At 35.2% G+C, this 20,898-nt stretch overlaps 1 protein-coding gene across 12 annotated transcripts in view; it reads left to right on the top strand.

Moving 5' to 3' along the window:
- Positions 1-20,068, top strand: part of LOC149573034 (uncharacterized) — a 155,564-nt gene extending 135,496 nt beyond the window's left edge. For 6 of the 12 annotated variants that reach the window (XM_089814198.1, XM_089814199.1, XM_089814201.1 and 3 more), the window contains 4 exons: positions 17,388-17,452; positions 18,819-18,925; positions 19,076-19,163; positions 19,255-20,068. In XM_089814198.1, coding sequence (XP_089670324.1) covers positions 17,388-17,452; positions 18,819-18,925; positions 19,076-19,163; positions 19,255-19,638 — 644 coding nt within the window. In that variant the 3' untranslated portion in view covers positions 19,639-20,068. Of the gene's footprint in view, positions 1-17,387; positions 17,453-18,818; positions 18,926-19,075; positions 19,164-19,254 lie in introns of those variants that run through there. The other 6 variants (XM_089814204.1, XM_089814197.1, XR_016360009.1 and 3 more) reach the window with 5 other exon arrangements.
- The last annotated feature ends 830 nt before the right edge of the window (positions 20,069-20,898 follow it).

The following is a 20,898-nucleotide window of genomic DNA, read 5'->3' on the forward strand; positions in this document are numbered from 1 at the left end:
ATCCCTCAACTAGTCCCTCCATCTCTAAGGCTCAACAAATTACCAAACATAATCAACTATATGGAATGAAATAATAAGATTGTTTCTAAAGAGAAACAACCTAACTTGAGAATCAACCTCCCAACTAGATGATATTCTGTATATATTTCGTGAAGAATAGGGAGTAGTGTCGTGAACTGTCACACAACTCATTGACAAATCTACCTCTACCTCACAAGGACTCTCAATAACCTGTCCTGCATCATCTGTCAATGTGCTGGCTACTAGAGAGCTTGACACAAGAGACTCTGCAAATCTCACTCAATATATGCATCCCAGCTGAATCCATTACACCTAAATCAGTTACAGATGTAGCCACATCCTCATTACAACCCGTGGATGTATGCTCATCACTGACTGTCATTGTAGAAGTCTGTATTGAATCTATAGCTAGTGAAGATTGCACTCTTCTTAATTCCACAAGTAACCTCATCCAGCAAACACTGCAACTCTTGAAGAGCCAACTGGGTGCTCTCCAACTGAAGTCTCCTCAAGCTCATGAGTGAACTCAACTACCTCCTTGTCTTTACTCAACAAGGCATCATAGCAAGTGCAACCCCACTCGAGAAGGTAGTCCCTGTCAGCCAATAGCTGCAAATAGTTGTATTTCATTACCTTGATTGCCTCTTGAAGCATATGAAACTTTGCATGGGAAAGACTGCTATCACAACTCTCATCCATCACAAGAGTACCCAATCCATAGGTAGCTAATATTTGATGGGCAACGTTATAATGCTCTATAGCTGTAGCAATCTGACTAGCACTCACCATGAATTGCCCAACCACAGGGTGTCTCTGAACTCCCTGACTCTTATAAAGTCTCTAGCCCACAAGTTGTATTGTGATAGGAAGTTGTATCTACATTGCTCACCTCATTACACATAACCTCATGTGTTTTATCATCCTAACACACTTGACAACCAAGATATTGCTGTTGGGTACCTCGACGAAAGACTCATCCGAGTAAGTAGAACCTGCTGCTATATCAATCTCCTCGCCCGCTTCTACTCCCTATGTAATTGCAAATGCCTGTGAGTCATGATCCCGGGATCTACATCAACTGATGACATCTCTGAATCATCTACTAAATCTGATATGACAAATCAGACTCACCATAGCATGAGTCATCCTTATAGATAAAATCAGTAGTGCCCACATCAGGAGTACCAACATCCTCTACCTATACACCTTTTGATATCTCATGCTATGAACATGAATCACTGCTGTCATAGAAATCAGAAGTAGAAGAACTCACATTTTCCATACAATCCTCAAAACTAATTCTCTCATCATGCAAGTCACAACTTATAGTGATACCCACAACATCTAACGCTTGCCTTTCCATTAACGCCCATAATAGGCTCAAACAGATGATTGTTGTCATAAAAATCAGACCCTATATCATTAACAAATTCATTGCTACCAATTGATGCAAGGCTGCCATCAACGGTGGCTATCATGTCATCAACTCTCTCTAGATCACTAGCTTCTAACTCATGTAAATGTTGGGACTCAATGCATTTGTCCTCTAACCAATCGGGTATAACTTCATGTCCTTGGGAAGGACCTCCCTCAACTTGTGTGTAAGATGAACTAGTGGCTGCCCTACCAAGCAAAGGCTCAACCCCTATAGCTTCCCTCTCTTCTGCTACTTCTTTCCATGATTGAAACCGTTATAACCTCTTTTTCCTTTTCTCATAAACCAGGAATCCAAAAGTTTTGAGTTTTGTAGCAGACATAATATCTTTTATTGTAATATTGATAAGAATCACTATAGGCTTGTATAGCACATTGAGGCTCAGGCATAAGATCCTGTATGGATTTCGCTGACCTTTTCTTATCCATGATGAATACAACACCTCTAATGCAAAGGCCTCCCTCGCAGGATGACAAGAAACTGCTCTGATACCACTGTAGGAAGCCCAACCGGTTCTAACATCAATTCTAATAGTTTGACATTTTGTCAAGCACTTATACGGAAAACTCTGATATCAGTGTAAATAACCTCAACTAGTTCTACCTTCAATTCTAGTGGTTAGACATTTTGTCAAACACTTTGTATACAAACTTTGTTTTGCTATCCTTAATTTTCAAATTGCATTTGGTTGCTTGAAAGGATTTTAGATAAAGCTTATGTCGTCCTTCATTTTGAGGCAACGCTGCGAAATTTTTCCAATTAAGTTTCATATTTCTCTAAGGTAATTCACCATTTCATTGGTGAAGATTGATCAATCAATCATTCCCTATTCATATAACAAGTCTTTTTATTGAAGGCTCTCATCAAGTCCTTTTTGTTTTTTCAGTTTGTCAGCCTATAGTTGATTTTTGAGGCCTTCAAGGTCCTTTTTACATTTTTGAGTGTTTGTTTGGATTGATTTTATCTTTTTGTTTCCTTCAATCTCTTGCTTTCGGTCATGCCCTCGTTTTGAGCTTACTATGGACTTAATCGGAGTGGTCAGTCAAAAGTTGTTGAAGTTTAACTCCGTACATAAGGGGGATTTAGAACCCTCATTGCATATGTTAAATATTGGATCTTATAATTTAATGTTATATTGCACTTTTTGAAATATAATACTTTAACTCACTTTATGTTATGGTTTTAATTTGAATAGTTTCACTTTTTGACTTTATAACTTAGTGATTTTTAAGTTATTAAAGTGCACTTTATAGTCTATTTTGATGTTGAGTTTCACTTTAATGTTTTAATTTAAATCACTTAAGTGAAATTTCACTTTTTCAACGTATTTACACAAAACTTTAAAAATGTTAGTCTAAATATGAAATGGACCCTTTAAAGTGAGATTTACTTAAGTGAATCTGTTAATGTTTTATAGCATTAGTTAGATAAAACATAGAGTGTAAATCTAAAGGACATCTCCTTGATTAAATGTTATTATAGATATATGTGCTAAGATATATATATATATATATATATATAATTATATAGATACATATATTAATATGTAATCTCAAATGATATATATCCATAATACCATAATAATAATAATTATTATAAATTAAGTTTCTTTTATATTTCTTATATGTTAGACTATCACCAATGTGGGCCCTCCCCTTGATTTGACTGATGTCCACATCAATTTTTTGGATGTAATAGACCACATCACCGTCAACATTTGAGTAGGGTTAAATCATGTTTTAATGTCATTGTTTGCAACGTGATTGTGGCAAGTCAACTTCACGACCCCCCCTTTTATACGTTACTATCTTACCTATGTTGTCCAAACATATCAAGCATTTTGATTACCCACTTTGTATGTTAAATGAGCGGAATTAATTTTATTTTCAAACCAATTGGTTGTTCGATGACATGTGCCTCTTGGGTAAGTATAGGTTCACGACCTTTTGACATATATTTAAGGAGAGTAAGAACCCTCCTTTGGAATATACAAAAATATTTAAGAAGTGCTATTATGAATTAGGGCTCTAACTATAAAATAGTATATTATACTAAGATAATAAATTATGGAAAATCTAAATTTATAAATCTAATCAATACTCAATATGGTATCAGAGCCGGTCTAAGAGACAATCTTGATTAGATTTATTTTTTCAAGGTCACTCAAACATTCTTAAACTCTACTTATCAAAATGGTAAGCGGAATGAGGATTGAAGACAAACTTGAAGGTGCTTCAAATTTTGAAGCTTGGAAATTGAATATGATGATGATACTAAGAAAACAAAACAACAATTGTGGAAAATCCTCCTAAAACTAAGAAGACCGATGAATGGGAAACCGACAACACTAAAGCAATGGACTTTTTGCAAGAGAGTATGGAGAGACTTAAGCTTCATCAACAAAGATTGACGAAGAGCTTGTCGGATCCAGAGACAATTGAAAGCACAGTGAGGTATATGGTTTCCGCCTTTAGAAGGCCAACATTGAGGTTGCAAGGAAGGAAGCTTGAGTTTTCCCCGACAGGAGTCTCTAATGCAGATGTACCTATATTTAGTACGACACCTGCTAGTCCTATCTGCAATATTGACAATGGACTTAGCGGCATCGAGCTTCAGCAAGTTAAGGCTCCTAGAGTTGTTGTTACAGTTAGTGCAAAGACAGTTGATGCAGTTGTTACCACTGATACTTTCGGCTCACAATAATGACTACAACAATGCCAAATTTGATTCTAAGTTATCACTTACAGAAGCAAAATTATATGCCTAAGATTACAATGCTAACTACTAATAGTTGCAAGAGGAACCTGATAATAGTGTTGTCCAAGGATGGAGATGAAAGTTGCAATCGCAATCAAGCATAAATATTATAGTGTAGGTACTGTAGCGCAGCACTGTTTATGTGTACTATAGCAGCATGTAAAAAAACGATTACTAATGGTTGCCAAAGATGAATCTTCAGAGCTGCACTCAACAGTCCAATATTCTTCAAACCCTTTGGTTATTCCTTAACTTTAAGCACAAATAGAACTCCATAATGAAGCTCTCCTGAATGCCGAATTCAGTGGATATTCCACCACCTCAAATGGTTGCAACATTGAAGAATTGACGCTCTCCAATGGCTAACTGAAATCAGAAACACTTAATTTCTTCTCCCAAGTTCATATCGAACGCAATTGACAATAATTGGATGCCTAACAATGAAGCTCTTGCCTCTTTTTATTCTTTTCCTTCACCCTTCTAGAAGGAAATAAAATATTATTTAATTGCACTCTCTAGAAGCTTCCCCCTTTCCAATACAATAATTAGTTGTCCTTCTAGAAAATTAAATTAATAAAATTTAAAGTCACCTTTAGATTTATTTATTGACTTTAAATTTAATTTATTTCTCCTTATTTCTCCCCTTAGACGTTGGAGAACGAAAAGCTAAGAACTCCATTGAGGGTCTAAAAGATGGGGGACATTACACATAGCCACCATCCTAGTCTCAACGAAAGAAGATTTTAGCTTGCTAGCATGGCTAGGCAATATTACTATGAAGACAAGAAAGATCATGCTGCCACCAGATGATCTTCCTTCAGATAAGAACAAATCTAAACTTTCAGTATGCAAGGAAAAAGTTGTCTCATGAATCCTTGTTGATTCTGAGAAAACTAAATATGCTAAGATTGCAGAGCCTTTAGTGGACAAGCCACCTAAAGAGCTTCATCGTTCTTATTAAAAGTTCACCAAAATTGAACCTAGAAAACAATCGTGGGTAGGATGCCAACAGGATGCATAGAATGTAGTCTCCACCTTGTCCAGGAGAAACGATGAACTCTGGGAGAAGAAGACCCAACTAAAGTTGGAGAATGCTCGCCTTCTTGAGATCATTCACCAACAATCTTCACAATCCGTTGTCAGCACACCACATTCAATACAGGTGAATTGAAGAGTTGAAGCGACAAAGAATTGTTTTGAGAAAATCATCACAGAGGGAGTTCAATCTACAAAGGACCCACTCAAAGTTCTTGAATGTTTCAAAGGTACTTAAGAAAGGCTTAATGACATGTTTTCTTCCTTCAATCAAGAACAAAAAATCTTGAACGAAGATTTGGGACATGGGACAAAATCTCGGAAACTGATTTGGATGTCTTGGTCACACATGACATCATTCCATCTATGGGAATGTTCTATAAATACCAAGGGCTCATGGGTCATAAGGTACAATTAATGGAAAGGTTGGTGATAGAGATTTAAGAAGCCCTCAAAAGCTGCAATACTGTGGAGACTGACGTCGTGAATGATCTAAAGCAGATGGACTGCATGGTGCTCACTAAGGATTACAATTTGGTGACAGAGGAAGACATGACTTCAGAATTCACCAACAGGGTCAATGCTGAATTTGAGTCAGATGATTTCAGAGTACAGGTGATGAACAAGTTCTCAACAAAATACCTATAGGAGTCCATAGCAGAAAACCACTAGATTGTCAAAAAGTGTTACACCATTGTAGTCAAGGTTAATGCATTTTCACAGAAGATGGGAATTCCATATCCTCCAATGCTCTGTAATTGCATCACAAAATACTTGACTTTTATTGGCAATTTGTAAAGATTGATTCACATTTTATCCAACTTTTTCTTCAAGCTTGTTTACATGTTTTCAGCTTTGTATTTTCAAAAGATAGGTTGCATGTAATCCAATTACACGAACCTTCAGTCATATAATTCAATAAATCTTCTTTCTTATTTGACTCAGTCAAAGTGGTTGAGTTCCTCCCACCTTTTTCTTTGTTTTTCTCACTCCTTTGCCTATATAAAGGACTGCCCTTCATTGTAAATAATCATTTTTTTTATATGCAAGAAAGCTCTGCCAAGTTTGTGCAAGCACAATAGTTTTTCTGTAGTACAAATTTGAAAGAAAGTGAATATAAAGAGAGCAATTTGTTTCGAAGTTGTGTCTGGAGGCAATTGTGGTAATTCAAATTGGAAGCTATGACTGCAATTTGTATTTGCTATCTTTAGTTCATTTTAAATCTTGTGTGTAGAATACAATAAACGATTTGCTTCAAAGTTGTGTTTGGGAGCGATTGTTATGCTATAAACTAGAAGTTGTGACTGTAGTTTATATTGTTATTTTATATTCGTGCATATTGTTAGAATTAAGTTACTTTCATGTTTGTGAACTGAAATAACTTATAGGATTTTAGTGTAGAAAAACTAGACATAAATCTAAGCCGGTATGCTTTCAATCAGCCTGTGAGTTGGTGTGGGTTTATGGGTATCATTGTTTCCAATTTCTAAATACAAGTGTAGTTAAGAGGTTCATCTTGCCCATTTCTTGCTCCACAAGTAAGTTGATTCTTTCCTTAAACAAGAGGAAAGAATAATAGTAACACCTTTTAAAAGTACCTCTAAACTTCTTGCTTATCTTGAGTTAATCCAAAGAACGGAGACAAAGGGGAGCCTTCCCTTTAATGTATAAGAGACTTTGTCTCACACACTATGATTGGTAAACCTATTTTGCAAGGGAGTTTGTATAATTGTCATTTGCAAAATATCCACCCAATAGTTTTTGGTGACTCTACTAGGGATCAAACACATTTGCAAGCCTCTTGCTTTTGTTTGAAGTTTTATACCCTTGTGCTGATTTGTGTTTGAATATTACAGGCTATCACACTAGAGAGTTTTGAACAAGTTTATTAGCACAGGAAGAAGGCTGAAAGTTCTACAGAATCTACAAGCTAGGCTCAAAAGCATCGATTTGATTTTCTCACCAAAATCTCCTCTTTCCTGATCTATAAGTTTTCCTCCTAAAAAGAGGTCATCTATTCCTAGTGAAGATTCCCAGTTTTCCCTCAAACCTCTTATTCTTGCTGCTCAGCTAATAACTGCTACTCTTATCCTACCTATCCCACCTACTATCAATATGACTACCTGTCCATGGGGAGCAACTTATGGCCCTAATCCTTGCAGCACCTTTACAAACACTACCCAAAGTTCCCGTTAGAATTCTCCCAAATTCTACGAGGGTGGAAAACAACACCTTGATGAACATGTCAAGGCCTTCTATATTGTTGTGGGAGTCCTTGGCGTTGAGTACAAAGATGTCTCTACAACTTGGAATCCAATTCCATTACTGATTGGGCTTCTTTAAAAACCAAATTCCTATAAAGATTCAAGCCAAGGAGGCGCAAGAAAGAATACAAGAATTTATCGCCAACTTCAATAAGCTGGTCAATCAGATTCCAACAACTTCTCAACCTATTGCTGAAAACTTGAAGTGTTTCTTCATTAACACTCAACTTCCAGAAGTCAATCTCTTGCCGAGAAGGGCTGCTCCTACGAACATGGCTCTTGCACAATCTTTGGCAACAAAGATTGAAAATGATTTGATACTCGTAGGGAAAAGCCGAAAGGAGTCTAACTGATCTAAGAACAATTCCTTTACGCAATCATCTTCATCGGGTTCATTTGAATCACTAGTGTAGATTTTAGCAAATGAACTTCTTGCTCTCAAGAAGAAAATCTCTTAGGGATTGTTTGTTGCTCCATACAAGGATAAATTAAGGAGGCCATATCCTAATGCTGCTAATAATTATGCAGCTAAGAGCCAAAACAAACCTCCTCCTCTTGCACTTGAAGCACCACCAAGCAATGGGTAATTACTACCTATGCTGACGAAGTGTCAGAATTTGCTAAAGACTGGACAATCAACTCTGAAGGTTCCTCCTCGCTTTCAGATGTTGATAGATTTGTTGATGCTTGTGATGATCAAGAGGAGGTGATTATTCTAGATCAACTGATAATCACGTTTGAAGAAAAAAATGTTTCTAAAGAGGACTATGGATTTTCTTGAGGAAGAAATTATTCCCATGGATTCTCCTAAAGAAAGCGCCAACAGTTCCAATGAAGTTTGGATCATGAAATTCAATGGTAGTTGTGCTTCCATGGGATTTGGTGCAGGAATTGCATTGATATCACTTGAAGGGGAGATTTTTCCTTATTCATACAAGTTGCAATTTTCCATACTAATAACATTGCTGAATATGAGACCTTGATATTAGGATTGAACATGGCTCAAATCAAAGGAATTCAAATTCTGCATGTCAAAGGAGATGTTTAATTGGTGGCATGTCACGTCAATGGTCAATATCAAGCAATAAATTATCAATTTAGGCATTATCGGGATTTAGTTTGGGATTTCATCAAGATTTTTGATGCTTTTAATATATCAGTGATTCCCAAAGAGCTTAATGATAGAGCTGATTCACTTTCTATTTCAAATACTTTGCTAAATCCTCATGAGGACCTTGAAGATAACAAATATGAGATACAACCGGTTTTCCAACCTAGTGTCCCAGATAACTGTGAACATTGGCAAGTGTTCAATGATGATATTTAGATCATCAATTTCCTTGAATCCAAGGAAAATTTTGATGATCAATATTTTGAAGTTAGTGAAAATTTGCCTAAGGACATCTCCGACAAAGATCCTGATGATAGTGAGGAAGTTATTCAGCTTAGGAAACAAGATTCCAAAAGGTTTCATTTCTTTGTAAAAGCCATTTGACAAGCATGGCAGATATGTCAAGGAGCAACAAAAGACAAGGACAAGTTCTTCAGCAGAATTTTAAAAATGCAATAATGGGACTGAAGAAGATCCTTAGATGGTTAACATTGGTAACTGTTGCACTGCTGAAGAAAAGAAGTTTATCATGTTGCTTCATGAATATAAGGATGTGTTGGCTTACTCTTATGAAGATTTGAAGTCTTTCTGTCCTAAGGAAAGCCAACATGATATTCCTTTGAAGTTTGGCGTAATTTGTAATGTCATGATATAATATAATATCATGATAATAATATTATATATTAGCACAATAATATTATTTATTAAAATAATAATATCATAATAAATAAATAAGGTTATAATATAATAATATACATACAAAATAAAATATATCAAATTGCTGGACACATATATACACTGAAGCAGAAAACATGCAATGAACCTGCCAACGTCAATTCCTCTCCCGATTTCACACAAAATTAAACTAGACCGGTCAAAACAAGCCTACATAAATATGGAATGTGGTTATAGAAGAAGATGATAATAAATAACATAATAGTATATGCTAATAACAGCGATTCTTGCTGACTCCACTAACCGTAAATGGCACAGCATAAGAACAGATTTAGAGGATTTGATCATGACATCTAGATGTTTTGATGAAGACATGGGAAATAATAGCCCACACATATAATCAATGAGTAATCTAGACAACTTTGATATCACCGCTTACATAATAATTCAATAAAAGACTTGTCAAGCGCATATAGTCAACAAGTAAATTATCTACCAATCACTTGACCCAAATCACGACACTAATCAGAGGATGAAATTCCATTCCACAGGCAAGCTTGGGAGATTATTACTGTTGACACCCCTTTAATCTAGAGCCTATGTTGCCTGTTATTATAACACGTCTTCCGGTTCATACAGTACACCAAATGATGAATCATGACAGATAAGTGACTGACTGTAGAATTCAATATTCGCTAGAATTCTCCTATTTGTTGAGCATCGAGTATCTCCTCCATCTAATGATTACAATTAACAACAATTTATTCCCTTCTAGAATACTGACGAATAATACTCAAGCCTCCCGATAAGTCAGATTAATAACAATCAATGAGTAACAAGTAATTAAGTTGTTAGCACGAAAGGGTGCGAGTGAGCAGTAAGAAAAATATATATTGTTATTGATGAATCAACGCGACTCCTCCCATGGGATTGCCTCTCCTCAATAGGTTAATAAGATATATAATTGAGAGGGTGAATATGAGAAGAGGCATAGAGGGAAGAAAAGACTAGGAGAAATCAGCAGCAGAGGGACAGAATTTTCTGATTATCAAGGAGCAATTATATTACCACTATCCTCACTTCATCATATTGGGATCTTTATCTGGTTTTTATTCAGTTGAGATCTGCTCTAAAAAAGGAAGTGTCTATTAGGGTATAATTATTGAAGAAGTATACAAGAAAGAAGAGACAGCACCAAAGGCTGACAGTTAAAAAAAGTATAATTTCAGGCAATGCAAGTTACTATATCAAGTCACATATTGCAACACCATCAGTAATATAACTGTCCTATTGGAGGCAGCAACATATATTGCTACAAACAACATCAAATTTTATCGTATATTCATTTTATGTTTAATCATCACAAGTAATGCAAATCATTCAATTTCAGTTTTAGACATATAGTATTGTGTATACAAAAACATTATAGGGTGATATCATGCATACTCTCCATTGGATAGTTCAGTTTCAAAAAATAGTAGGATGAACAAGAGTTATTGTCCCAATATTCAAAGATAATCTTATAGGGAACATTACCATGGTATCAGAGCATAATCCCGCCATCCTATGAGTGAAGGCTTATGCAAACTTACTAGGGGAGAACAAGGAAAACTACAATGAATGAATTGGCAAATGAGATTAGATCCTTTATGGAGCAAACCAACCAAATCCTATTGAATCAAATGGAAAAAGCAAATCAGGCACTTCTCCAAGCATTGCAAGATATGGAAAATTCAATCAAGAATTTGAAAGGTCAACCCAACCAGGCAAGAGACACTAGCTCCAATCACTCAAAACTAATAGTTTATTTTCTGCAACCGGGATACCTCAACCATCATTCCTACCTAGAGCAGAGCTACCAAGAGAAGAAGGATAGAGCAACCAATGACTAGGACTGACGACATCACAAGAGTGTATGCAGCTCTAGAACCTCACATTAGAGAAGTGGTATCATTTAGAGAATTTTGTGAAGATAAATGAAGAGAGACATCCAAAAGGCTTGTAAACGAAGAACTCAAACATAAAATCAACAAAATAAAAATTCCAAATTTTGATGGATCGGAAACAATTACACCGCACCAGTGGTTAGAAAAATTAAACACATTTTTTATTCTAAGTCCCATGACAGAAGAAGATGCTCTTCAATTCGCTACAATCCATCTAAGGGAGCAGCACATGATTGGTGGACCCATAGACGTATCTCATCAGGACATAAAGATGTAAAATCCTACGAAAAATTCTTTCAAAGACTCATGAACAGATTTGATGATAAGGACATCGATTAGTATTTCCAAGAACTAACTCTTCTCAAACAAACTAGAACAGTAGAAGAATTTACCTGCAAATTCCAAGGGTTATCAGTTATGGTTCTAGACCTTTCACAAAAGAGACTTACTCATATGTTTATAGAAGGATTGAAAGACTCAACCAAACACTTTGTAAAACCGTTTGAACCCCAAAACTTGGAAGAAGCCGTTAGAAAAGCAAGAATGGTAGAATCAAATCCTTCAAAGGGAAGATCTAAGAATTTCTCAGTGAAGACTTAACATAGACACAAGGACTCAAGAAAAGATGATAAAGGGAAAGAATGTAATTTTTGCAAAAGGCAATGGAAAATTGGGCATCAATGCCAAGGCAAGGACACTCTCAAGCAAAATGAGGATGTAATGAAGAAAGGTCCATGTTTTAGGTGTAGAGAACCATGGGCATTAGGACACAAGTGTGGAAAAAGGAATCAAATTAATAAAATAGAAGTAGTATGTGAGAGGGAAAAAGAAGAGTCGCATAAGAAAGCAAGACATGATACAAGAGATCTTAATAGTATCCAAACACAAAATTAAGGGGGAAAATGATGGACCTTTGAAGAAATTCAGCTTGATGCTTAAATTTGAGAATGAAATTACAACTAATACTAGAGAAGAAGGGAAATAAAATAGAATAAGAACTTAGAAATTTATTCACTGCAAGTTAGTGAAACGATTGACAAGTAAGATGTGTGAACAAGTAAATGATTATTAAATCAAAATTTATAAAACAATATCAATACAAATATTTAATTGTACTTACACTTCAAATCTTCTCAAAACTCCTGGCATGAAACTACAAAAAGGTCATGCACTTCTAGAGGCTTGGGAAGGGATAAAGTCTCTCCCAAGGATTATAGAGATGGGTAATCCTAAAGGTATATCCATAGAGACCTTAGGACGAGATAAGAGTTTCTCCTAAGGATTAAATAGAGAGGGATAATCTTAAAGGGATATCCCTAGTGACTTGGGACGAGATAAAGTCTCACCTAAGGATCACAGAGATGAGTATGTCCTAAAGGGATACTCATAGAGGTCTTAGGACGAGATAAAGTCTCTCCAAAGGATTAAATAGAGGGGCAGTCCTAAAGGGATATCCCTAGTCACTTGAGATGAGATAAAGTCTTTTCTAAAAGGATCACAAAGATGAGTATGTCCTAAAGGGATACTCGTGGAGACCTTAGGGTGAGATAAAGTCTCTCCTAAGGATTGTAGAGATGGATAATCCTAAAGGGATATCCATAAGAGGCCTTAGGATGAGATAAAGTCTCTCCTAAGGAGTAAATAGAGAGGGATAATCCTAAAGGTACATTCCTAAAGACCTAGGATGAGATAATCATGGTTCAAGATAATGCATAGCCAGGAGCTGGAGGTGCTACAACTAATCAAGATAAGTCTTATTCTTTTTACTTATTTTTAATTTGAATATTATGGTGAAATATTTGGAAGTTTATGAATATATTACATTTCTAACCTCAAGTTGAAATTGTCATTTTAGGATTAGAGTTGCATCAAAGGATCTAATTGCTCGAGGACAAGCAATTTTGGGAAGGGTGGATTGTAATGTCCCCTGGAATTGAATGATAATAAGAAATAAATATAAGATTAAAAATGAGTAGATAATAGAATATCATGATATAATATAATATCATGATAATAATATATATTAACACAAGAATATTATTTATTAAAATAATAATATCATAATAAATAAATAAGGTTATAATATATCAATATACATACAAAATAAAATATATCAAATTGTTGGACACATATGCTGAAGTAGAAAACATGCAATGAACCTGCTAACATCAACTCCTCTCCCGAGTTCACACAATTAAACTAGACCGGTTAAAACAAGCCTACACAAATATGGATTATGATTACAGAAGAAGATGATAATAAATAACATAATAGTATATGCTAATAACAACGATGTTATTGACTCTACTAACCATCTATGGCATAGCGTAAGAACAAAGTTAGAGGACTTGATCATGACATTTAGGTATTTTGATGAAGACGTTGGAAATAATAGCCCACACATATAATCAATGAGTAATCTAGTCAACTATGATATCATTGCTTACATAATAATTCGAAGAAAAGACTTGTCGAGTGAATATGGCCGACATGTAAATTATCTACCTATCACTTTACCCAAATCATGACACTTATCAGAGGATGAAATCGCATTCCATAGGCAAGCATGGTAGATTATTACCGGTGACACCCCTTTAATCTAGAGCCTACATTGCCTGCTATTATCACACATCTTCCGGTCCATCTATAGTACACCGAATGATGATTTATGAAAGATAAGTGACTGACTGTAGAATTCAATATTCACAAGAATTCTCCTATTCATTGAGCATCGAATATCTCCTCCATCTGATGATTACAATTAACAACAATTTATTCCCTCCTAGAACACTGATGAAGAATACTCAAGCCTCTCAATAAGTCGTATTAATAACAATCAATTACTAACAAGTAATTAAGTTGTTAGCATGAAGGGGTGCGAGTGAGCAGTAAGAAAAAAATATATTGGTATTGATGAATCGACATGTCTCCTCCCATGGGCTTGCCTCTCCTCAATAGGTTAATAAGATATATAATTGAGAGGGTGAACACAGGAAGAGGCATAGAGGGAAGAAAAGACAAGGAGCGATCAGCAACAGAGGGACATAATTTTTAGAGTATCCTCACTTCATCATATTGGGATCTTTATCTGGTTTTTATTCAGTTGGGATCTGCTCAAAAAGGAAGTGTCTATTCGGGTATAATTATTGCAGAAGTATACAAGAAAACAGAGACAACACCGATGGCTGACAGTTAAAAAAAGTATAATTTTAGGCATTCTAACTTATCAAGTCATACATAGCAACACCATCAGTAATATAACTGTCCTATTGGAGGCGGCAACATATATTGCTACAAACAACATCAAATCTTATTGCATATTCATATTATATTTGACCATCACAAGTAGTGTAAATCATATCGATTTCACTTTTAGACTTAAAGTAATGTGTATATAAAAACATTATAAGGTGATATCATTCATTTTCTCTATTACATAGTTTAGTTATAAAAATTAGTAGGATGAACTACAGTTATTGTCCCAATATTCAAAGATAATCTTATAGGGAACATTGCAATGTGCCATAACTCCAACCATTGAATTCCTGATTTCCCTTAAATAGATTATTTGTTAGTGATGGCATGACATGTTTTTCAGTGAAAAACGTGAAAATTTGTGAAGGCATGTACTTCAGGGCAGAAAAACGGAAGACCCAGAAAAAATGAAGAGGTACTCAGAAGCGAGCGCAAAAAACTCAAAAGGAATTTGTTGTCAGATTCTGGATCTATTGGCTTGAAAATCGAGGCACCCAGGAAAAATAGACAACACAATTGAGCTCTCAAAAAATTCAGCAAGAATTTGTAATATTTTTGGGATCTAGTACATAAATTTAGGGTTTTGAAAAAATGTACACAGCTCCAAAAATGGTGGATTTTGTAGAAATGGTGGAAAAATCTGGGCGCGGATCTAATGCTGATGGTTTTAGAAATCGTAGTCGGCATCAATAAGTGAAGAATGAGCAATATTTGCTGGAGAAAACGACCAAAAATGCAGTCATTTCTTCTTGGTCGCTCAGGCTGCAAAAAAGCAGGAAAAGCTCCTGAAAAAAATTGCGTCCAAACACTAGAATAGAAGATCTGCAAATGCAGCCAAAACACCAGCAAAAACGTGTCTGAAAATCGCAAAAGAAGAGTAGGAAAAAACGTGTACAAATAAGCTCTTTTACTCCAAAAAACGAACACGAGTTGTAGACTTTTTTCCACTGACCAAAAATCAACCAACAAAGGCACGATTTTCAGATGGATAACCAGACTGAAAATTATTTTTGAACAAAAATGGCATTGATAATTTCAAAACAAAATTGTTAATTTTTATTTGATTTTTTTTTAAAAATATTTGCTAAGATATTCTATTATTGGAAGTAATTGGTAAAATACTTGCTTATCATTAACAGAGGTCAATGGATCAATATATACAAATGAATAAAAGATGTTTCCTTAGGAAACGATCGTCAAGAATAGAAACATTCTATTCTAGCTAACAATAACTAACAACTAACTAAAAGCTAACTAAATATTAGAAAGATTCTAATACTTGCAAAAGATTACAATAGATAACCGTTAAATAGAAATGGAAACTATCTATTATCGTAATATAAACAGCACTAGTAAAAAATATTTATATTATCTCACCGAAGATATTGTTACTATAGGAGAAATATGAGCTAAAGTATTTTTCAGTGAAAATTACTTGAATAACCTTCTAATTTGTAGAGGATGCTGCAAGTTTAAAAAGCATTTCAAAGATATCTTTTTCTTCAAATAAGACAATTCTAGAAAATATTTATTTGCAATCTCTCCCCGTAAATAAAAAATCTCTGTTTGTCATGTTCTCAGATATATAACACAGGTAATCTGGGTGCCAAATTCTAAGCATCATAAATGATTTTCTCTATATAGGGATTCTTGTATAGGAGTGCAATGATATGTGGAAATTTCTTGGGAATTTAAAAATCAGCGATGCAAGTGAATTGTAGAACTTGGCCATGAGAATACATCTTTTTCTTTGCAGGAAATGCATGTGAAGAGGGGCAGATCTATAATTTCTCTCTAATTTTTAACAATTGCTTGTCTTGGATTTTGACTTATAAGTACTTGTTGCATTTGTATTATCCATACTTCATATATATTGGTAATATGAGATCAACTATTTAGTAGTTTGAATTGTCTACCAGTAAGGATTAATTTTTAAAATTAGGCTTACAATTTACTTGCATTTCGTAGGGTTAGGCACTGAGCAAGTATTTTATTAGGATCAATGTTCTTAGAGTTCTGCCATAAGAAATTTAGTGTGGAATATACTCCATGGGGAACAATCTTCAGTATCGGATACACTTATTGCTTGTTCTAGATCTAGTTTGACTTGGACTAACCTCTGAATCTTGCAGAGCTTAGATACTCTGCACTTGTCAAACTGCTTCGTGATTTCAATTTCGAAGTAATTAAGCTTGTTCCTTATCCTGTAAGAGGGGTAAGATAGCTCTTGCTCGGATTTTTAATTTCAACTACATAAATGGCTTTTCATAAATTACTCAATAATTAGTTGATACAGAGCAGGATGTTATCTCATGGTTATTCATTTAAACCACTAGCACTTCATTACCATAAGATTCCTCCCTGCCTTTGCAATCCTTAGCATGAAGGATGGAACAGATGATTGTATCGGACTTTGAATATGAAGTCTCAGTATTGGACTTGTCTGTTTTGGAAACAGGCATTAACATGTTATTTCTTATGGATTTGAGATAGATTAGGCTGAGTTTGAAGGTGAAATTTATTTTTCATGCTTGACATAACCGTGAGTTCCTTCATTGCTGATGGAATTGAGATACATTGTGTAGAGTTTGAATGTGAATCGTATTTCTCATGCTTGACATAGCAATTAGTTCCCTTTTTATTAATTTATTGGGAGTGTGAGAATGAAGCTCCAATCTGTTTTGGTTAATTCAATACTGCTTAAACCTTTTTAATAGCATCTATGCATTTCCTGCAATTGACTTGTTAGGTATATTTTTGTTTCAGTATTTTTGTATCTTCCCTGCCATTTGATGTTGGGTTCTTTGGTGTTTTCAGGTTCATAAGTATGAATTAGTGTTATATTTACAAAATAAAAAATGCTGAGAGCACTTCGTTTTCTGTTTCAGGAATTCAATCCTTGTTGCTCGACTCTCAGGATAATCTTGACTCACGGACAGTTTTTGTCAATAATGTAAATCCGATTTGTTAGAACTTTACATTCTTCTTTTTGGCATTTTATCTAATAGAAGATAAAAATAATCAAATGGAGACTTGATGTAATGTTCTGGATAATTTCCAAGTTATTTCCTTGTCTTGTTATATATTTTGTATGAAATTAATTTCTAGATGCAATGATGCCATTTTATGGTCCACGAGTTTGCCAAAGCTTTTTAATGGCATGAGTGTTGCGACAGATAGAGGGTTCTTGAATATCAATCTTTATTGTATCAAGTTAGAAAAGAACTTAGTGGTTTGTGATAGCAAATTTTCACTTAGCATCATGGCTCTATGGTATTAATATTGATTTTGAGGGTGGAAGTTTTCCTTCAGACTGGACGACTTCATTGTTTCTGTAAGAAGTATTTAATCTGTAAGTATGTTGTGTAGTACATCCCTTGGGTATTCACATAGATGTATTGGATTTTGGTAGATTTTGGCGTATGCAAATAAACAGTGGAATGAAGCATAAAGTGTCATCTACAAGATAATCAAAAAAAATTTCACGAATCTAAGCTGTAGGTACAAGGAGTAAACATTGTAAGCACTATTGATTTTTCATAACTATACTAATTTGCACAGGAAGTGCTTTAATGCATAAAGAAAGCAAAGAACCAGTTGGTTAATCCTGATGCATTTGTTAGAGAAGCAGCAGTTCAAAATATTGCACTGCGAAAGCATGAAAATATTCTTAGGAGCATTGTTCAATTAGTCTGGTCTTGCATGGTCTTCCTAGCTTCCTGTCCAATTATGTGAAGACTTCTCCTTGCCCAAAGTCTGAAAACAACTTCTTTAAGCATGGGCATTTTTCATTCTGTTATCCCTTTATCTTTCCATGGCCTCTTGTTCTGGCCCTAGTATGACGTAGTTCTTGAAATGCTTGATCTGGCAATATACAGTCTTCGATGCCTGTATATATTGGTCTTTACCAAGGTTAATTGACTCTGGTGGGCTGCAGGGATTGTAGCTCCTGGTGCAGAGTCCAATTAGCTTGAGTGTGGGGTAAGGGTGCCTTTGTATTATGCTATTATGCACATGTTATATATCTTTCTGTCCATAAATTATACAAAAAAATTTAGAAAAATTCAAAATAAATGTATGGAAGGTTTAGCTTTAGTGTGAACATTATATACTAGTGAGCGTCTTTTTACTGTTTTGGAGGCTGGGTGTGTAGGACTCCATAACTATGACATTATTTATGGTCTTTACGTTAAGAAAGCTGTTAACTGTATGCAAATATTAAGTATTTCTGTCGACTCTTGAGCAACATATCAGACTAAGAGAAGTGCTTGGAGATTGATAATGTTTATTCTTAATATATGCCTGGTCTCTTGCTGCAGGTGCATTTTGCAGCTACTAAAGAAGCACTGTTTTCCCATTTCAATCAGTGTGGAGAAGTGTACAAGGTTATTGTACTAACCGATGTTACAAATGGACAGCCAAAAGGGTATATATATTTATATATAGGATAACCCACTTTAGAATTATTTACATTTGGCTAATGGGGTAGGGTAAGGCCTTATTATGGTTCAATTGGTTGGTTCTCTGTGAAGTCGGATATCTTGTTTCGTTATGTTCCTAATTGTCTTTGGTACAGGTCAGCATATATCATGTTTGCTTCCAGAGAAGCAGCGGAGAGGGCATTGTTATTGAATAATACATCATTTATGTCACGAATGTTGAAGGCAAGCTTCCATTCTTTCAAATATTAACTTGAATTTGTCCAAATTTCTGCTTCCATTCCATATTAATCTGTTATTCCATGTTTGTCATTAGGTTGTGCCAAAAACTGATACCCAGTTTGAAGCATCTACTAGCTCTGTTCAGCCTTCACAACAATATCCTCTTACAGGCCCTGTCAGGTATATGGCGAGAGCTGCTTATTCAAGAGGTTCACCGTGTGCTTTTAGGAAAAGTTCTTTGCAAATAACCAATACTGGATCTCAGCATTTTCAGTGGCGAAGAGATGGATTAGAGGGTGGAAGTAGTAAAAGTCCAGAATCTGCTCTTACTTCCCTCAAGGGATCTACTGCAGTAACAAGCTCTGTCCCTGCAGTAAATGGTAATCTGGTGGCCTCGGGATCCATGCAATTCACACGTTCTCTTACCTACATTAAATCTCCTACGGAAACTTTGCTTGAAAAGCCTGCTCCAACTTAGGATGCCTAAAATAGATTTTAGTGCATGTGATATATCTTTATGGGTCAGCATTAAGGCAGTTGTGAATGTACTGTGGGCACTTTATGGAAGGGGATGGAAAGCTAGCATTCCGTGTGTATGTATAGCAGGGTTTGTACCACAGTAAATGATGTTCATCTTAAATATTTTGTAGCTGGCATTTTGTCCTTCACCGGATCCTTAAATGAACCAGCTCAAGCATTTTTTATGTTTAAGGTGCTTGGAGTTGTCGATCCATGAGATAATTTTTGCTTGTTAGCTTGTTTACAAAAGGTAAGATCAACTTATGGGCAGCTTTATCTGACTGGTTAAATGTAGTTGCTTGCCTGCTCAGAGAATCTTCATCTTTTATAAAGTACAGAAGGATGAAGTGAAACTTTATATTCATAGAATATAAAATGCTATAAGATTCTATGCTTTGTAGTGGATTGTTTCTCTAATGCTATTTGCGCAGATTACCATTTTAGTTTCTCGACTTCCTAAATTATGTGGGTGGCTTCCGGTTGCTGTGGAGTTCCTGCAACTTTGCTTCTAGCCTGCGCTTTATATCTCTGATGATATAAACCCCGTGGCACTTCACAACTAGCTAATTGGACCACAACTGTTTTTTCATATGTTTATCTTTTTAGATTCAAAATTCGTCCACGTTATGAAAGTAGCACCCGAGAGCAATAATGCAATTCTAGTGGTTGACATCATCTGAGTAACTAGCAGAAAATTTGTCATAGATGAATTTGTAATCAACTCTATCATATCTCTAAATAATGATATACTATTTTTTTTTACAAATGCAACTGTCTTTTGTCTTCAAACATTAACTATTCATTTGTCACGACTAAGAGAGAAAACCTAAATTTAGATAATAATACTTTTGTAGAGAAGACGAGCCAAGTATGTGTGCGAGATCTAGAGCATGCGACGTTAGTGGACGTGTTAGGGGCCCACACGTGACCCAAGTTATCAACATATTGAAAAATTGTTTGATAATAAAGGAATAATATGCATTAGTGAAGGAGTATAATTTTTATTTTTATTATTTTTATTTATTGATAATATTTGTTTGTATTGATATTAATAAAGAGAGTACATTGTGGCAATATGGCTTCAAGCCTTGCATTTTAAGCTACCCTTGCCCTTACATATATCCTTAGATAAACAAAACAAAAAACAGAGTGATAACACTTTGATACTACTAACACCCACCCATACATTATCCGATCTTTATAGCAAAAAGAAGCACCA

The sequence above is a fragment of the Cupressus sempervirens genome, chromosome 2 (assembly GCF_028749045.1).
Source record: "Cupressus sempervirens isolate cs-2001-9-10 chromosome 2, ASM2874904v1, whole genome shotgun sequence".
NCBI classification, from domain to species: domain Eukaryota; kingdom Viridiplantae; phylum Streptophyta; class Pinopsida; order Cupressales; family Cupressaceae; genus Cupressus; species Cupressus sempervirens.